The sequence below is a fragment of the Eschrichtius robustus genome, chromosome 14, assembly GCF_028021215.1.
Source record: "Eschrichtius robustus isolate mEscRob2 chromosome 14, mEscRob2.pri, whole genome shotgun sequence".
Taxonomy (NCBI): Eukaryota; Metazoa; Chordata; class Mammalia; order Artiodactyla; family Eschrichtiidae; genus Eschrichtius; species Eschrichtius robustus.
Genome location: NC_090837.1, coordinates 96,133,979 through 96,153,769, shown reverse-complemented (window position 1 = coordinate 96,153,769; position 19,791 = coordinate 96,133,979). Strand labels below are relative to the sequence as shown.

The 19,791-nt window shown below is 38.3% G+C and overlaps 1 protein-coding gene across 3 annotated transcripts in view; it reads right to left on the bottom strand.

The window, feature by feature from the left end:
* ZNF407 (zinc finger protein 407) overlaps positions 1–19,791 on the bottom strand; it is a 417,847-nt gene that overhangs the window by 256,431 nt on the left and 141,625 nt on the right. For all 3 annotated transcript variants that reach the window (XM_068563714.1, XM_068563716.1, XM_068563715.1), the window contains exon 4: positions 12,664–12,738. In XM_068563714.1, the coding sequence (XP_068419815.1) occupies positions 12,664–12,738 (75 nt within the window). The remainder of the gene's footprint in view (positions 1–12,663; positions 12,739–19,791) is intronic.

The following is a 19,791-nucleotide window of genomic DNA, read 5'->3' as shown; positions in this document are numbered from 1 at the left end:
GAAGTTTCTGAAACCAACTTTCTTTGTTTCCCATCAAGCATATGATGTGGGTCATGTGAATGTGGCAAATCACGGTCTCACTACATAGACCTCAAGGCACAAAACTGGGCCAAAAATAAGTTTGCTCATCACTGATCCACTTGTGGCCCCATTTTGTTTTATTGATTCACTCAATAATATAACGAACATCTATGAATTTACCACTGAACTTGAAAACTAGAACATCACCTTCCAGATTTTAATTTATCCCAACCTTACACCTCTAGCTAAGAATGATTACACTCTTCCATTTTTTTCATTCTTTCTTTATTTTCATCAACTCCAGCAGTTGGATCTGTTTAAACTTTTGGTTTTAATCACTTCTTCAGAGGCATAGATACCTATGACAAGCAGAGCACAGTAAATAAAGCTGTACTGAGATCTAACACCAGCTAAGTTCAGGGCTCGGACTCAGCGGCACCTGAGCACATCAGATTCAAACTGGAATTTCCACAGAAATTTAAATTATGTCTCATCACTTAGGGATCAACAATATTCTAAATGCTAAAGCTGCAAAAGTCAATGGCTTACTATACAAGTAAACGAGCTCTATGTACAAAGAGATTCTGTTTAATCTGATGAGGAACCCACAGCTTCTCTGAGATGAAGAGAAGGTGCCCCACCACTGACATGGTCTTTGGGCCGGCCCCCCCCCACCCCTTGCAGCTTCAGACAGAGCACTTGGTTTCTACTGGTTTTACACAGCAGTGTTCTATGTAAGGTTTTTTTCCCTGTTTAATAGAAAGAGAAAACTCAAAAACTCACTGAGACTTTGAATATGTTCATATACTGCTATTACTATAAGTACTAATAAATAATAAGCATTGGGCTAGTTCTTTTGTTAAAAATTTTCCCAATCTTCAAGATATGATTATCATATAAACAGTATTTTTTTAGAAAAAGGAAAGGGTATAAAATTTTAAAGACCTGATATCCAGCAATAAGACTGCCACTTTCTAGTTGCCAAAAATATATGGCATATCCATATTATGTAATTATAAATGTGAAATGAGAAAAAGACATTCTGAATATTATAATGCACTGTGAGAATGAAAGGGGAAATTATTGTTTTAACTAACTTGAAAGAAAATTTGGGTATAACTTAAATAAAAACTTCATTATATATATGTTCCGCTGAACCTGCTGTTTCCCATAATCCTTTTCTCCACCAGATTAGCGTGAAAAAGGAGACACAGATATTGTTTAGACCTTAGCAACTAAAAATTTCTTTAATATGTTTTTACCTAAAGGTAAGCACTTTTTAAATTATAAAATGCTGTGTTTATAAATAGTATGATTTTTTTTGTACTTGTATAACTATAAATTCATGTCCATGTCACCGTAACCCTGAAAAATGAGAACATGTGTCCTGGGCCTCCCAGGAGAAGGTGATAAAGCCACAGCGACTCAGGAAGAATGCACTTGAGGTTGACTTCGTTAAGAGACAGGACCATAGACAGTTACATACAACTACACTAGTTTGCACTGCCTTTTTAGAAATGTGACTATAAATCATATGTTAGACCAGCTAAGAAAAAGTCCATCCTGAAAAAGAAAAATTTCAATGAGGACTTTAATATCTTAAATCTATCAATATTCACTGAATGTCAGTCACCTTTGGAAAAGCTGAGACAGAGAAGGAAAGTTGCCAACCACACCCTCAAGAAATTATCTAGTGTGGACCCAGGGCATACACCCACTGTGTTTTAAACAAAAAAGAGAAACCAAATAGAATGTGCTAAGTTGTACATCAGTCTTCTTAGTAGTAAGAAGCAATTACATCGAACGGAAATCCAGGGAAGGATTTTCACAGTGAGACAAAATCTGGGCCTTGAAATTACAGCTGACACAGGCCTAGAAGACCTGAAGACATGGCTTTCAGTGGACACTGAGTGGAAACAGTAAAAAAAAAAAAGTATGCTGAGATAGCTTTCCTGTTATCCTGACCCAATTTCTGTATCATACTTACTGCACCACACTATGTCTAGGGAATCACTGTCTATAAAAAAAGCAAGAACTGGATTACGTTAAAACTCAATGGAGGGACTTCCCTGGTGGCGCAGTGGTTAAGAATCCTCCTGCCAATGCAGGGGACACAGGTTCGATCCCTGGTCTGGGAAGATCTCACATGCCGCGGAGCAACTAAGTCCATGTGCCACAACTACTTAGCCTGCACTCTAGAGCCCGTGAGCCACAACTACCGAAGCCCGCACACCTAGAGCCCATGCTCCACAACAAGAGAAACCACCGCAATGAGAAGCCCGCACACCGCAACGAAGAGTAGCCCCCGCTCACCGCAACTAGAGAAAGCCCACACACAGCAATGGAAACCCAACGCAGCCAAAAATTAAATAAGTAAGTAAGTAAGTAAATAAATAAATAAATAAATAAATAAATAAATAAAATTTTTTTAAAAAGATTTAAAAACTCAATGGAAATGATTACTTCACTGAAAAGCAGATCTCTATATTGACATCCTATGCTAGAAACAGTTCTAAATAGAATTAGGTTTCACTCAAATGAAATTGCCAATATTTGATGGTTTTTAACCTAAGTGTTGATTTCATATGATCCAACCTTAGGAGGTGCTAATATCTTAGAACGTATCAAATGACATCGTGCCTCTTTTGAAAGGGAAGGAAGGAGCTGCTGCAGCAGAAGACAGCCATTCTGTGGAACATCAGGACTACTACAAGATCGACCAGTCTCTTACGGAACGTCAACGTCTGCTTGTTTTCTCTGAGTACGAGGGCGAGAGCAGCACAGGATTAGTGGAGAAGCCCTTTGTTTGAAGCTCACAGTGGATTATTCAAGTGACCCAAGGACCAAGAACTGGGGGTGGGAGGAGATATCTTAGAGAATAACCTGTGTAAACCCTTGATTTTTCCTATCAGAGTTCTGTGGCATATAATGAACTGTAAACACCTTGTTTTTCATTTGTTAAAATGGATCATCGTATTGCTTTGACCCAACTTCACAAAAACTACTTCAGAAAGGTTGTAACTTTCCTGAAAATTCCTCAGGAAAAATTTTAAACTTGCACTTTTATAAGCAACTACCAAGACATCAAGAATATAAAGAACATCTCACAAGAAGTCAGTCCTGTACAATGAAACTGTATGAAAGTTGGTAATTAAGCCTAATTGAAGGCTGCAGTGAACATATAGGTCTTTGTTCTCTTTAATTCTGGCACTGACGGGGAATTAAGGACAAGAGCTTAAGGCATATTTTAATCAGAGTCCAGATGCATAAGCCCCAGTGTTCTAAAAGCAATTTAAGTGAAATAAAAGAAGAGAAGAGCCAAAAATATTCTAGATGCCTGCCGAGGGAAAACACCTATATTCTGAACATTTAACATATCTGATTGATCATATTTGGGATCACTTACTCACTGACTTCAAAAAGAGTTAAAACGGCAGATATTCTTATACCCAAGATCTGACTGAACTACTAAATGGTAGCAGAAAAAAAAAACAAAACCCTTAAAAAATTAACTTGTGACATTAAACAACAACGTATTATCATATGCAAAAGCAATTAGAACATTCATACTAGAAAAGGTATCGTTCACTATCTCCACAGAATTCACTTTTATTTCTATATAGGAATGAAAGAGGAGGCAACAGAACAAAATAGATGTCATTTTAATAAAGATTATCAGTACTAAACCATACATTTCTGGCCTAATAACTCAATGAGCTAGTACTAGATTACATCATTATAACGTATACAGTATCATTATAGTCTTTTGGGTTTCCACTTTGGGAGATGGAGAGAGAAATATGTACACTTTATTCACCAAGGTTCCATAGGAATATGATGAAAAAAGCAAAATCGTTTAGAGGTGGAATACACAAGGAGGAAACTCGTAGAAGACAGGGGCCTCATACTGAAGCTTGAAATAAAATAATGATTTGGAATGATAACCAGGAAAGATGGAATATAGTAGGAGTGTAACGAGGAATAGGAAGAACAAAAGTATAGAGAAAGGAAGAAATACGTTATGGAGTTGGGAACAGAACGTGTCTAACAGAATACAGGCAGACCTCGGAGACACTGCAGGTTCAGTTCCCAACCACCACACTAAAGCCAAGTATCACAGTAAAGCCAGTCGCATGAATTTTTCAGTTTCCCAGTGCATATAAAAGTTACATTTACACTATATTGTAGTCTGTTAAGTGTGCAATAGCATTATGTCTTAAAAAACAATACTCATACCTTAACTAAGAATACTTTATTGCTAAAAAATGCTAACCATCATCTGAGCCTTCAGAGTCACCGTAAGAGCATCAAAGATCACTGATCAGAGGTCACCATAACAAATATAATAATAATAAAAAGTTTGAAATCTTGTGAGAATTACCAAAATGTGACAAAGAGACAGGAAGTAAGCAAATGTTGCTGGAAAAATGGAGCTGATAGACTTGCTTGATGCAGGGTTGCCACAAACCTTCAATTTGTAAAAAGTACAATATTTGCAAAGCACAATAAAACAAGGTCTGCCTGTAAAACCAATGCCTAACCGGCTTACTTGCACGCAAGCTCCGCAACTGAATCGGGCAAAGGTGACCGGCACTGAGGGAGAGAGGGAGCAGGCGAGGCAGGGAGAGCGGGTGAGGGTCTCCAGGAAAAGTCGCTGTGACCGGCTAATCCACTTGCCCACACTGCCCTGGGGCTGAACTCCACACTGACGGCTTGCTGGCTTCCTCTTCTGTACAGAGTAAGAGGTAAAGCTGGCACAGCATTCAAGGGTCTTTCCAGCCGGATTCCGACTCAGTTGCCCAGGCCCACCCTCACCCGTCCCGTGACCCCGCTAAAGGAAACACTCCCACGGGTGACCGTTTCCTAAACAGCGCACGGCTGGGATCTTAGCTCTTCATCTTCCCCTCTGCCCTCCCCCAGCCCCCGGGGGCACTGGAGCAGGACTCACCAAGCTCGCGCGCGCCTCACCGGAGGCCTCTGACCCTGCCCTCCGCTGGGAGGGCTCCGAATCTACGCTTCACTTAAAACGCACCCCTTCAGAAAGGTCTTTCCGGACCACTCATCCTAAAGCAACGCCCGGCCCAGACACTCTCTGGAATAGCACCCTACTGTGTTCTTGTCAGCGCCTCCTAATAAAATTCTCCTTTTCCTTTATGTGCGTATTATCCCTCTATCCTTAGCCTCAGTCCATCAACCCTAAATTGAAGGGGCATGAGAACAGAGGGTGTATCATCTTCAAACACGACACGCCATTTCAGTTTTGGAACACAGCAGTAATTGTAAATAGCGGATGTAGTGAATGTTTATTGGGGGAATAAATTAATGAATAAATTAGATGTCTTCATTAGCATCCCCCATAATACCTCTTAAGCAAGATGAATTGTTCCCGCTTCTAAAACTTTCTTTTGTATCGTTGTGTAGCTTTTCTTTTCACATATTATGGATAACTACATAACCTACAATATCTTCTAAAAAACAAGAATCATATAATATCCATGTCTGTTTAAATGCCCAGGAATAAAACATACAGAGATGAACGTTCAATAAAATACTGGCTTAAAATTAAAAAATGCATCTTAGAAAACAAAGAAAACAATCTTACATTTCTGTAACACACACGTACTTCTAACACTTAGACTTCCCCTACTGCTCACATGAAAATCTCCCCTAGAGAAGTAAACATGGAATTTTATCAGCACAGCTGTGATGCACTAAGAGCAGCAGTTACTTTTGACAGAGCAGAGAGCAAGGACCCTGGTGTAAAAGTTAAGCAACCCTCCCTTCTTTGGCAGGGGAGTACACACCATGTCTGCTCAGCACACTTTAGGAGCAAGCATTCCTCAAAATAAGGGAATCTCGAAAAATAAAAAGCACCATTAAAGTGCACTGAATTTTCATACGACAGGGCAAGGACAATGAAAACAACGTCTCATAACAGGGCTGCCCACTGCTCGACACAATGCCCCCAAACCACAGGGCTGGGGACGTGTCCTCCCAGACAAATACGGACCCTACTCCACAAAAATTCTCGCTGCAAAACTTCCCTTGAATTATGTGAGCTTCGATTTACGTGAGGTTGTTAAAATATACCACTCACATAAAATGGGAATTTCCCATAGGGGAAAAAAAGATGAAACTAGAAATAACAGTAGTAAATAAAATGCACTCCGTGAAGTCCACCATGATTTCTAGAGGTGAATTACAATTTTGGCACTGAGCTTCCCAGCACTAAACATGAAGAAGAAAACTCAATTATACACACGATTTGCTAGTACTTAAGACCAAAATGACAAGTTGTTTCAGAAAGGCACAGCTTTTCCTGGAAGACAGACCAGAAAGACACTGTTCCCCCCAGGATCTCACCAGGAAAATACGACATGCGTTCAGGAGCTGCGCCCCTGAGCACGATCTTTACGATAAAGGCACGCGTTTTATAAGGTTACTTCTTAAAACATTCTGAAATTTAAGTCATTATCATAAAAACTAAGCACAAAATCAGTCAAAATGCTATTGGAGGAAGAAAACAAAACCAATGGGGGCAAAGGAAAGCAGCTCTCTAGGGATGGGACTGATTGAAGGGCAAAACTGAAAGCACACTGAGAAATGAGTGGAAAGAATATTCATTCAGAACAGCAAACTAAATTATAGGACAAATATACAGAATCCAGATATTCCACATAGCTTTGCACTACGCAACTGAAGCAGGAGTAGGGCTACCATTGCTTCATGGAAACTGAGGGCCCCAATGAACTTATGAGCGTGAAAAGTGGGTTTTCTATCCCCTCAGAGATGAGTCATGAGAACCATTTGTAACTAGGTCCAAACACCTCCCCAAAAACTAAGTTGGAAACTTCAACAAACAAATGAGGAGCTGAGATCCCGATATTCTCACCAGTGATGCTAACTTTTGCTAACTTTCACCTGGAAAATTTATAAAGTAAGAATTAGAATATACCCATTTCAGTGAGAAAACAGTTGTCATAAAGCAACCATAGAACATCCTAATTACCCATTTAATTTAGAAATACTACTCAAATGCTAACAAGATAACTTCAGTGGAAAATATATACTATCTCCTTATGTACCTTAATAAGTGGTCAGATTAAGTCGGTAAAATATAGAAGGGAGGTTTCTAAAAATAACAACCTTGGCTTTACATGAGTGATGTGACTTCTATCTATCTTTCCACATAGAAATAATTATTTAGCAGGGCTGCCTATTCAATCCAACTTTCTTATAATAAAATGATGTCAAATGATCATAGGGTATTATTTACATACTAGATGCTGTCTACAGATGGAGAAATGGGAGAAGATAGAGGAAAGGGAGTCCTAAGCTCACGCAAAAGCAATAGTAAGTCACTGAAATACAACAACCTCCCACGCATTAAAATAAGCAATCCGAGATAGAATGAATTGAAATGTTTTTCCTCCATTTTGGCTCAACAGAGTTACTTCTTATATAAATATTTTTTAAAGCAGAAGGGAGCCCATAGACACTTTATTTTTCCAAAATTGGGCCTCATTAACGGAAAAAAAAATCACTAGCCATTGATTAAGAGAAGAACTGAGAGGGGAAACCGATAAGCGATAAGCGATAAGCAGCGGTGACAGGATAGCAGACCTGAGCCAGAAAACACAACGTGACTGACAAGTGCTATAAAGAACACTCTTCAGAGACGAGAAGGACACTCAACACGGAATGAAATATCTCAATGCATCCATGAGAATAAGCTACCTGTTTCAATGATAAAATAGAAAACAGAACTTACCTTACAGAAATTCACATGGAACAAATATTAAGGAAAATGGTTGATCCTTTAATAAAAGAAAATATAAGCAATAACAACAACTTAGCCAAAAGGCAAGTTACTTATTTAAAATGGACAATAAAGTGACAACAGCAGGAGCTGATCTCACGTTATGAATATAATCTCTTCTAATAGGAAAAATTTGAGTCTACCTAAATATATGTAATTCAGAGTTTTTAAAAAATGTATTATTCTCTCAATTAAAAGTAACCTAAGTTTCTAATGAACCCAAAGTATCACCGGCAAAGCTTCAATAACAACTGTGCACGTACATGTACATATGCTTTTCCCAGGAATGTTTGGGTTTCGGATGACATTCTCATGCTTCAGCATGTATATGTGTAGCTGATTCACTTTGTTATAAAGCAGAAACTAACACACCATTGTAAAGTAACTATACTCCAATAAAGATGTGAAAGGAAGGAAGGAAGGAAGGAAGGAGGGAAAGAAAGAAAGAAAGAAAGAAAGAAAGAAAGAAAGAAAGAAAGAAAGAAAGAAAGAAAGAAAGAAAGGGAAAGAAAAAGAAAGAAAGAAAGGAAGAAAGAAAGAAAAAGGGTGAGGCTTACATCTAAAATGAAAGACAGAAAACAATGATGATGCCTTCGTACAATTTTTACCGTATAAATAAAAAAGTTCTTGAGAAAGGAGATGAGATAGACTCCAAAAGACTTACACAACATCCTGTCCTATAGCAATGGCTCATAACAAATTAGAACCACCATCAGGGCTGCCAGTATTTCTATCCCACACTCAGACTACATAATATCTGGTATATGTAAAAATGAGGGGAAAAGATTTTATGATCAATAAGCTCAAAGATACTGTTAAAAGTAAGATGCCCAATCACAAGTTACAAATGTCTGATAAAGGAGAGAAGCCAACAAAAATATCAGGGCTCAGGAATCTGAAGGAGGCCTGGGGGAAACCCATTCACTTGAACGAAATCACTGGCCAGCCCTTGAGCCTGCCCCCAGGGGCCTGAAGATACTCCACAGCTAGGTTGACAATAAGGCACAATCTGAGACTTAGAATATTCACAGACTCCTGCAAAAATTGCTTCACTGAAAAAATACTACGGTTTTAATCTAGATATTCATTAATAACTTGAAAACCTAGGTACATTATTTAGCTCTTAGAGTCTCAGATATACACATCCAACTTAAAATCCTTTACTGGTAAAACTGGTTTGGGGAGCACATCAGCCTTCCATAGATACTGCCAGTGTAGACATTTCCTGATGTTGTCCCAGATACCACAAAAGCAATGTATCAGATCAGAAATTCTGAGTGAATCGTTTCCCCCTCCTCCTGTTTACACAGTCATTCAAAGCCCAGCTGATTTCCAAGCACTGAACTACAAATGCTATCTCTTTCTATTGTAATATGCACCTGGCTTTCACATAAGATATACTTATTATGGCTGTTTCAATTGTGATAACTGTGGATAAGCTCGTTTTCTAGATTTCTATTAGAGATTTCAGAGAGTCAGAAAGCTACTTTGGCTAACTATATTATCAAGAGAATTACTTACTTAAAATAAGGAATACTTCAGAATGAACTTGCAAATTAATTGGAGTCTATCATTTTGGAATGTGAACTGAACGTGGCTATATTTAGTTGTTTATATTTAAGTGTACAAGACTTCTAAAATATAGTAATATACTACCTTAAAATAAGTTCATGCAAATTTAGGGACAAAAAAGTATGTTCTTACACAAGCCATCACTTCAGGTGTTCACAGAGTCAAAAAATATATATTTGAAATTATCTACTTTTCTGTTGCTAATGACAGTCATGCTGACAAAATTCATTAGTTCATCAAACTATAGTGCAAGAATATGATTTATTTGTAATAAATTATCATTTTTGCATATATCAGTCAAAGCACAAGGCCTAAATACTTGCAAACAAAATGCATTATTAACTTAATTGTCACAGCCTATTTAGCTAACTTCTACTACTATTTGCTATAATATGCAATGCATAAGAGGGGAGAATCAAATTCAAAACATAAAAAGAATAAACTGATTACATTGTCCTAGAGAAATTAAAATATAGCAAGCTTGCAAAACTATGGCCAAGGCATTAATGTTTTAAGTAGGTAAGAAAAACATGTTTAACTTAATTTAGAGAACAGTTATGCCCAAAGAGATGGTTGAACATGCTGATAAAGAGTTTCTTTGTTTCCTGAGACTGTTAAAAGGCATCAATTCCCTCTCCAAGGAATGGAGGAAGGTAGACTGGAAGGAAGGAGCCTTTTGGTATTTACTGTGCTAGATTTTGCTACTTAAATCTTAGCCTTCTCCAGCTATGGATGTCTATTGGAAAATTATGCTGCGGCTGAAGCGCTGGCATTCCAACTCAGTATTTCTATCAGGAGGAGGGAATGCCCTATCTATCAACAGATATCATAAACAAGAGGTCCTCTGAAACACAGAATTTTTGGTAGGAAAAACAATTCAATCTAATGTTGAATGTAGATGAACTCTGCACTCGGACTACTTAGAAGGTAATAACCCAGAAGATGAGGGATACTTTCCCATTTGAGACTCATCTCCTGATTTGAGGACAAAAATCATGTAAAAGTTGGAGAAAAAGCTTACCATATCTCAAAGGGGAAAAAAGACATGCAATCTTTCTCTTGCCTCTTTTTAGCCTCTCTTTTTGTATTAGGGACTGAAATGAGTGAAAGCAACACAGAGAGTTATCCTGGAATGCACAGGAAAAGGTAAATGGAAAAACCTATGAGTACAACTGGAATTTTCAAACTCCTAGCACCATATATAGGAGGTATCTACTGTTTTTAAGGTGCTTGGAGGATAAATATATGTATAAGATGTTGAATTTTTCATTAATACGAAACCATATGAACAGACATACTCAAATTTTTAAAATTCCTAAATAAAAAGCAAAAATGATACATTTGAGTTCAAAATGTATACAAGTTATATAGTAGGGAAATATTTTCTTTTTACTAATTATCTGATCTAGATTGTTTTCATTCAAATTTATTGTGTGAATAAAACACCCTAAGTACCTATATGTAAAGATTTCAATGTGAGATAATATAATCAGTACACAGAAGAGCACCAGAATTAGAAAAATAACAATTCTAACACTTATTAATGATGAGATATTGAAGAAATTGTTGTATATTCCTGCATCTGTCTTTAGTTCTATAATAGAATAATAACGCACCACTGATAAGGTCATATAATGATTAATGAGATAATGCAAGTGAAAGCAACAAGAACACAATAACTACAAATGTTTTGTTTCTTAAATGCTTACAAATCATAACTTCGACAGGTTCCAAATTACAATTTAAATAATACAAAATCTTTTGAATTTCAAGAATAATGCATTCAGGATCTGTTCAACACATAAATTTTGTCTCAAGTTAAATATAATGTTACAAAGAAAAGTATGAGAAAACAAAAGGCAGAAAGTAGGCATATGTAACATTCCAATATTCTGACACAGTAGTCATGTCCAAACTAAAATGCTAAAGAAAACAATATGCCACCAATAGAAAAGTCAAGTTAAATTCCTTGTAAACATAGAACATATTGATGAGTATTTTAAATTTTTAAAAAATTTATTAAACATTTACAAACATGGCAGAAGAAGCCCTAGGCTATAGAGTGATAGAACAAATTGCATCATGACTGACATTTTCAAATAGTATTTAAAACAAAAGTTTCTAGGAGTGTCTGTAGAATTTCAGATACCACCTTGGAGGATTTGGGGAAAGCTGAAAACCTACCAGGTCTTTGAAGGAGGTGAGAGTGCTTGCACTAGTGCTGAGGGAGCTGCACATTTTAAAGATTTAGAGTTTCAGAAGTAGCCAGGCTCACCTGGTAGCTGACACTGCTGTACTTCAGTTCACCTAATATAATTAAGTCTATGTGATGAAGCTAATTATGATACAGTAGCAAGAAAAAAGAAAACCTGGCAGTTGATGACACAGTAATTGTAGTGTTATTTTTCATGACATGGCAACCGTAGTATTATTTGGGGGATGACACAAGATGTATTTCTTTTTTAACATCAGCAATGTTTAATTCTACAGTAAGAATTCAAAAAATGTTATTTTAAAACCTCAAAATAAAAATACACAAAGTTCAAATGAAAACAGACAGTTTGGTTTTACATATTTATTTTAGCTCCTTCTGACGCATTTGCAGAGGTCAATAAGATTTAACTCTTCTACTGTTTAACTCTTCTACTGTCTCAAGGTTGTTTCACAAATTCACAAATTCAAATCCCTCAAATCTTTTCAAATATTCTTAGATTGAATTTTCTACAATTAAAATGCAACACTAACTTCTTATTGGAAAAGACGCAGATGTAGAGAATGGACTTGAGGACACAGGGAGGGGGAAGGGTAAGCTGGGACGAAGTGAGAGAGTGGCATGGACATATATACACTCCTAAATGTAAAACAGATAGATAGCTAGTGGGAAGCAGCCACATAGCACAGGGAGATCAGCTCGGAGCTTTGTGACCACCTAGAGGGGTGGGATAGGGAAGGTGGGAGGGAGAGCCAAGAGGGAGGAGATATGGGGATATATGTATACATATAGCTGATTCACTTTGTTATACAGCAGAAACTAACACCACATTGTAAAGCAATTATACTCCAATAAAGATGTTAAAAAAAATTCTTATGGGAGAATGACATAAAATATGATATTCAACAACAGAGTACCACTAATGTAAAACATGACAAACTGACTTGATAAAAGCTCTAGGAGTCACCCCACTAAACAAAATCTAAAATGAAAACATAATTATATTAGATAAATTTTTTAAAAAATGGATGAAAATTACCTTTCTTTTGGTGTGCCAACTCCATGTTTTCCCAGTAGATGAGTATTTAGGTGTTTCTTCATTACAAAAGCAACCCTAAAAAAAAAAAAAAAAAAGTTATTACAGAACTAAAACTTAACTCTCTGCTAGAAATACATACTAAATTTTTAAAAAATAGACATGGATTATATATATATATATATATATATATATGTAACATGAAAATGCACATTACGATGGCACTAAATTCTAAGCAGAAAGCTTGCATACAGATTAATATACTGCAATACCTGAAACCAAAAGAAATAACTGCATTTAAATTCACGGGTTCATTTTCTCACTTGAGTAGACGAACAGGGACCAAACCGATGATTTTAGTTCTTTAGTCACTGCCTTCACTGTCAGTTAGTCAGAAAGATAAAGCTACACCTCAGTATCACATTCCCTGCCCCTTAGCTGATCCCACACTTCAATCATGAAATGAGTTTGAGAAAATATCATTTTATTAAACATTTAAGGGACTGTAAAAGAGAAAATGAATAGCCTTCATGAAGCTTCCTTAAAAACATGGTAATTATTTGGAGAGGTTTTTTAAAATGATATAAATGTTTACCGTGTCTGCAATACAAGCAAAAAGAAATGTACTTAAGTGCCCAGAAGGTATCAATAACTAAAACAAGCAAAAAGTATTACCTGACACGCTATCTTATTTTACACACAAATCAGATCACTTAATTCAATTTCGTTGACATAGATATGAAATGGGCAGGAATCAGCAGCCAGTGCATAGTGCACCACTCTTCTGCATATATATAGTACCACATAATTTAATTATGTTGTGTGAGTATTGAAAACAATTTAGATCTCATTCAGAAGCATCAGACTAAAATGGCTCTCTTGATAAGCAAAAAAATAAAAATTTACTGTTGTAACTTTCAGTGTAAAAGGGCTTGCAAACATTTTTGTTAATTACGTATTACAGCTGTCCTTCATAAAGTTAATTACTAATAGCTGAAAGGCAAGAGAATCTATTTGCATATGTACATGAAAGGCATGACATATGCAAAAATATGATTTTAATTAGCATTCTATGATATGAAGGGCTACAAATCAAACTGGCATGTTATAAGATTCTTAACATTAAACACTGAATTCATCTGGTCATGTTTGCACAAACAGGCAACACAAGACTATAAAGTACTATGGCCTTATGGAAGAGACCGTGTGTCAAAAGCCAAGACCAAAATGTGAATGCTCCTTTTCATGTCTGGTCTATTTTGGTTATTTTCATATAATATTAGGGAACCTCAGTTCTGAGGCTAAAATAATATGTTTGTATTTTTTTAATGACTGAGTCCATTATTCAAGTAATGCATTTGTATAACACTAAAAATAACATTCATTCTTTTCTCTACACTGAGTAACAACTATGGACAACACATGCTTTACAACTATAAATAACCAATCACACCACCAATCCATAAAATGAAAAAATGATTATTACATACAAAGAATCAAACTGTGATGATATTAAGTGCTTAGCAAAAATTACAGTATAAGATATTCTATATTTGTTTGTTTGATTTGAACAAAATAAATAATATTTTTCATTTCCTTAAAAAAGAATACAGCAATAACAACAGTCCATTTAAGTCATAACTTCCCTACTGTCTTCTATTTTCCTATAATTAAAAAAACATAAAGCTAATAGCAAAGAGCAAAGGTTAAGAACCCAGAGTTGCAAAGCACAGCTTATTTATATGACCAAGTATAATTTAAGAGATCTGAGCTTAGAAACCACAGTGCAGTTTTTAAAAGACAAAAATTTTATTAATTAAAATGTTTCAGGTTTAAGAAGTAAAACAAAAATATTACACTGCACAGGGGAACAAACTAAAGTACACAGAGAAGGAAAGCTTCTTCCTATAATTTAACATTCTGACATAATCTGCTGAATGTCTATAATACTAAATTATCTAGAGGAATAACAATTTTTTATTATTATGGGGAAGAATTTACAATACTAAAACACAGCTCAATTGTAGTCAAATGTAAAATATTTATTCATCCAAAACCTGACATAAAGTAACTATAAATTCTTTTAATTTGGTCTAACTAAAGTATGTGTAGTGTAAAAGTCTCAACATCATCCACAGTGAAACAGTATAAGCCAAGCATGACCAACTAAAATAAACTTACCAACCTCTACGGATAATAACGTTGCCAGTAATTTGTGATTACTGAACGGAGCCTATCCTTCACTGCCATCATAAGAGTATTAATATTTTAACATAATGGTTGTTTTGGAAAATTTATAATCTAGATACCACCAGAAATGAAACAAAAATAATCTGGAATCTGAAAAAGCTATACAACTGAAATGCCTTGCTCCCAATGAGTACACGTGACTTAACACTTTGATTGTTTCCATTCATTCACTGGTGACCATGTACCAGCCATGGGCAGGTTCTGCATGTAGGATGCAAAATCAGACAGTTAAAGTCGCGTCTTCACGGAGCTTTCCTTCTATAACCTGTGGCTCCTCATCAGGACGAAGCAGCAGCACTCAGCCTGCCACGCTACCGCATGGATTCCCCTAATCACGTGTGCACAAGCTAATGCGTGTGCTAAAAGCAGGACCTACCCTAGACAGGAACGGTCTAGGCAACTGTGGTACACAGGTGATCAAACAAAGAGAAGCCCCTGCCTCGGAAAACGTAAAACCTAGTGAGGGAAACAGATGACAAGAACAAAAGCTACAATACAGGGCATCTTAAAGAGTGAAAAGTGGTCGGAGAAAAAACAAAACAGAGAAGGAAGAGCTGAAACCCCAGCAGGGGATCAACATTCTACACTTGGGTGGCTCAGGGCTGCGGTGGCGAGCTGGGCACTCCACCAAGCAGGGGGGAGCCGGCCACAGAGGAAGGGCGGCCACGGAGACCTGGGGCAGGAGCCCGTGGGGCCGCCCGCAGTGAAGCGCGGAGCAGAGGAGGGACGAGGTGGCGGCCAGGCACTGGGGGAGGTACCAAGCTCGTAGGCCATACAGCCTGGGCTGGCACCGAATGAGAAGGAAAGCGTCGCAGGCATCTGAACAGAGGACAGATGTGCGGGACTCGCATTTTAATAGAGTCCTCTAGCTGTTCTGTTTAGCACAGACTGCGGGGGCAGGGGAAGGGGGCGGCGCGGGGACACAGAGGGAGGACCTAACTGGCTCTTGCAATAATCCAGGAAGAGGTGACAGTGGTTTGGACCAAGGGCTAGCAGTAGAGAAGAGATCTGGTCAAATTCTAGACACATATTTGTGATTAGAACCAAAAATTTCCCTAGGGACTGCACATGGAGCCCGGAAGAGAGGAATCAAAGACATCATCAAAGATTTCGGCTTGGGAAGAACGGAGCTGGTCTGAAGGAGAACAGCATTTTAGGACATGTTCAGTGAGGAAGCCCACTGACACCCAAGACGGGTCTCTAACAGGAGGCTGAATCTAATGGTCTTGAGTTCAAGGGCAAGATTCATGCGAGAAACATATACTCGAAACTATCCATCTGGCAAGTGCCTGACAATCTAAAGGAACACCTTGAAATAATAAAAAGTAGTGCTGTTTAAAGTATGATTGATTTCCAAGTATCTATAACTGCCTGAAATAGCATCATTTGAAATTGTTTTTGGTGTCAAAAGAACAGCACAACATTAGCATTTGCAAACTAGCTACAGATTTCTACTTTTTAGTACAAAAATTTCAGATTTGAACTCCTAATTTTAAAATAATTTTTCTTCCACTATATGGAGATAGAACACAAACCTCTTCCTTCAGCCCCTCAGATTTTCTCACTGCAGAATTATTTCACTTGTGAGTCACGAAAGATTATCTGACTTACTTATGAAAGCAAATACAATACAAAACCATGACTACAGAGAACGGGACGTGACAAGCAGGAGGCACCCAGAGCCACGGCACCCTGGCACTCCCGCCTCACACAGTGCCAGGCAGGGTGCTCAACTCAGGGGCCAAAAGTCAGGTGTGCACAGGCTGTGTTTCTCCCGAACTCAAGGCAAGAGACGCAGCAGCAGCAACAGCAGCTTCCCTGAATTTCTGTTACGTTGCTTCTTTCCCTCATCTGTCGAATAAGGTCAGATGCTCCTGAAAGACAGGCCTATAAGATACAATACCCAGCTCCTCAGAAATTTCTGATGATCAGGTCCATGTAGGCACTATAGGTTACAGGAAAGAAAGTGCATTTGCTGTTAAGAAGTTAAAATCTAAACACAGTAAGTTAAAAGAAAATTTCTAAGAACTCATTACTATCTGACCATGACGCGTGCACAGTCACTTATCCTTTTAGTCTTAATGAGGGATCTGTAGTAATCCACCCCGTTCTCCCAGCTGGTCCCCCTCTACACCAGTGCCACACACCTCCCAAACAGCTTGTCAGAGCACAGGGGCCACACAGTGAAAAGCTGAGTGAACCAAACAAGAATATAATTGACAGTTTTTCATCACTGCTGAAGAAGCAGAAAATTTAAAAAAACAACAACAGCAAGCTGCAAGGTTAGCAGGCCAAGACTACCTGAGGAATACAAGAAACAAAGCCCTCACGAGCAGACACCTGTGGCCATGTTCCTGGTCAAGGCTGGTTAACTCCTCAGGTCGGGCTGACCACGCAGCATTTGTCCCCCTGGTAGCACTTCAAGTACAAGTGAGAACAAGTGACTCCTGTCAGGGCTCTGCCATTTACAGCTCCTGTAACTTGGAGAATCTTAAGAACCCTCTCCGAGTAGCAGTCTCCTCAGTTGAAACATGAGAAAAGCAGTACTTCATAGGAGTTTTGTGAGAGTTAAATAAAACAACATAAACACAATGTGGCATGAGGAGCAGATAAAGACAACTTAATAAATAATAGCTAATATTAGTACTGCTATTTTTAGAACAGTGTCGGTGACACAGTTGCATCTAGAAAAAAAATAGTTGAAGGATTTCAACTCTGAAAGCCTCCATTCCTTTGAGCCAGTTCAGATAGCATCTTAACTGATATGCATAACAACTTAAATGAAATTTCAGCAGATGCAGCAAGACTACCTAGAAAATCAAGATGCAAAGATCTGACAAACCTACCACTTCAAACAACAGTGCCTACCTATGTGAAAGCCACTGAGCTGAGACGTAAATTCGATGCCCATTTCTGTTTACACTGATCCCCAAGAAGGGGGCTGGGGGCCAAGAAAGAATAATGCACTCCAAAACTGAGCAATAGCCACAAGCAAAGAATAATGGACCATCACACACATCCAAGTGTCCAACAACCCAAGGTTCTGTTGTGTCCCTCTTTATAGTTTTGACTTTGAATGGTAGGTCTCTAAATTAAAAATAAAATTTTTAACTAACTTGGAGAAAAAAATGGCCTGAATGAGTGAAAACTCTAAACTTTGAATTTTGATATATCTTTAAAAGAAACTCATATTTGGTTTTTTCAAAGTGTTTATACATATATTCTAAATCCTAGAATCTCATAAGAAAGCAAACCTACACAAAAACTTCATCACCAATAATCCTATGTCTGCTGTCAGAACTTCAGAGAGAGCCCTATAAGAGAGCCCACCGTTCTGTGTTTTGCGTAACCAAGTCACACTTTAGACCTACTGTTCCACCACAATCCCTTCACTTTTCCTTCTGGCCTCTACAAAAGGCCCTCGCCTTCCTACCAGGTGCAGAACTCAGGGTTCCTATTAATCCTCCAGGTGCTAATACAGATGTAGCAGACACTCGGGAAGAATACCTCACAGGTGATACCCAACCTTCCTCCCTCTGAAGTAAGATGGAGCCAAGATGGTATTGACAGTTAAGGAGTATAACTCTGGAAATAAACTCCCTGGGTTTCCATCCCTGGGCCACCATTAATTCTCTCTGTAAACTGAGACCTGTTATTTAACGAGGTGCCTTTGGTTTCTTCTCACATAAGATGGAATGGTGGTCATGAGGGTTACATGATTAATGCCTGGTGCCTGACACACTCTTAGCCTTATATAAACCTTTGCCACTTTTAGCGATTGAGCACCCTAGGCTCGAAGGTTCAAGAAATAACGAACACCCCCAATATTCTACCTCATTCCCACTGGCCAGTGCCTCTCGAGTACTGGGCACCAAGTTAGCAGGAAGAGCATGCCTACCCTCCTGTGAGTCTGTTTAGGAACACTATGTTCACAGGAACTACAGTGCCATTCAGTGTGATTCAATTCAAACACTAATTAAAAGATTCACATGTTTTAATAAGCAAGCACCAGGGACCCAAAAGTAAATAGCATTCAGACCTAACCAAGGAACAGACAGGAGAAGGATGAATGACGATAGAACAGCGTCAGGTGCAATGACTGAGGCAGCAGGTACAGAGAGAGCAAACAGCAGGAGCTTCTAGAAAAGTTCCAACGAAGTCTGGGAGCAGAATGGTTAAACTGGCTTGTGGGCACAGATTCCAGGCGCATGGAACAGGGCGTACAGTTTGGAACAAAATAACAGAGAAAGATCAAGAAACATTGCTAGAGAATTAAGTGAAAATTTGAGACAACAAAGAAAACAAGCAGAATCCTCATTGTGAAGGGTCTTATAAATCATGCCAAAAACTTTAGATTTTATCCAGATTCTCAACATTGCCAAATATCCTACAGATGACTGTTCCGCAGAACGTTAACAGGGATGTTACCCAAAGAAGTAGGGATGGGGGGTGGTATGGAATAAGACTGGACAGTCCCAGATCAGAAGAGTAAAACACTGCAGACCTCGAGTCAGGGAGGCGCTGGTGAGCGCTGGGCACCACGCGAGGGAGGAAGACTGGACCACTTTCTCTACACCTGCTCACCACTAAGTACCTTCCTCAGAGCAGACCTACGCACATCTCCTAGAACTGTGTCTTCAGGACACGATTTAGAAAATGCCACTGTAGAGTCAGAGGAATTTTGAGACTGGGACATAAAAATGGCTGGGCTCACACTTCATAAGGCACAGGTTCTGCAGTCAGGCAGCGCCGAGATCAGATCCTGAGTCTACCACTTACCATGTGGGTGATCCTGCACAATTTTTAAATCACACTAATCCTCTGCTCCCTAATTTGTAGTGTGGGGATAATCACGCTTATCTCAGAAAGTTATAAAAATGC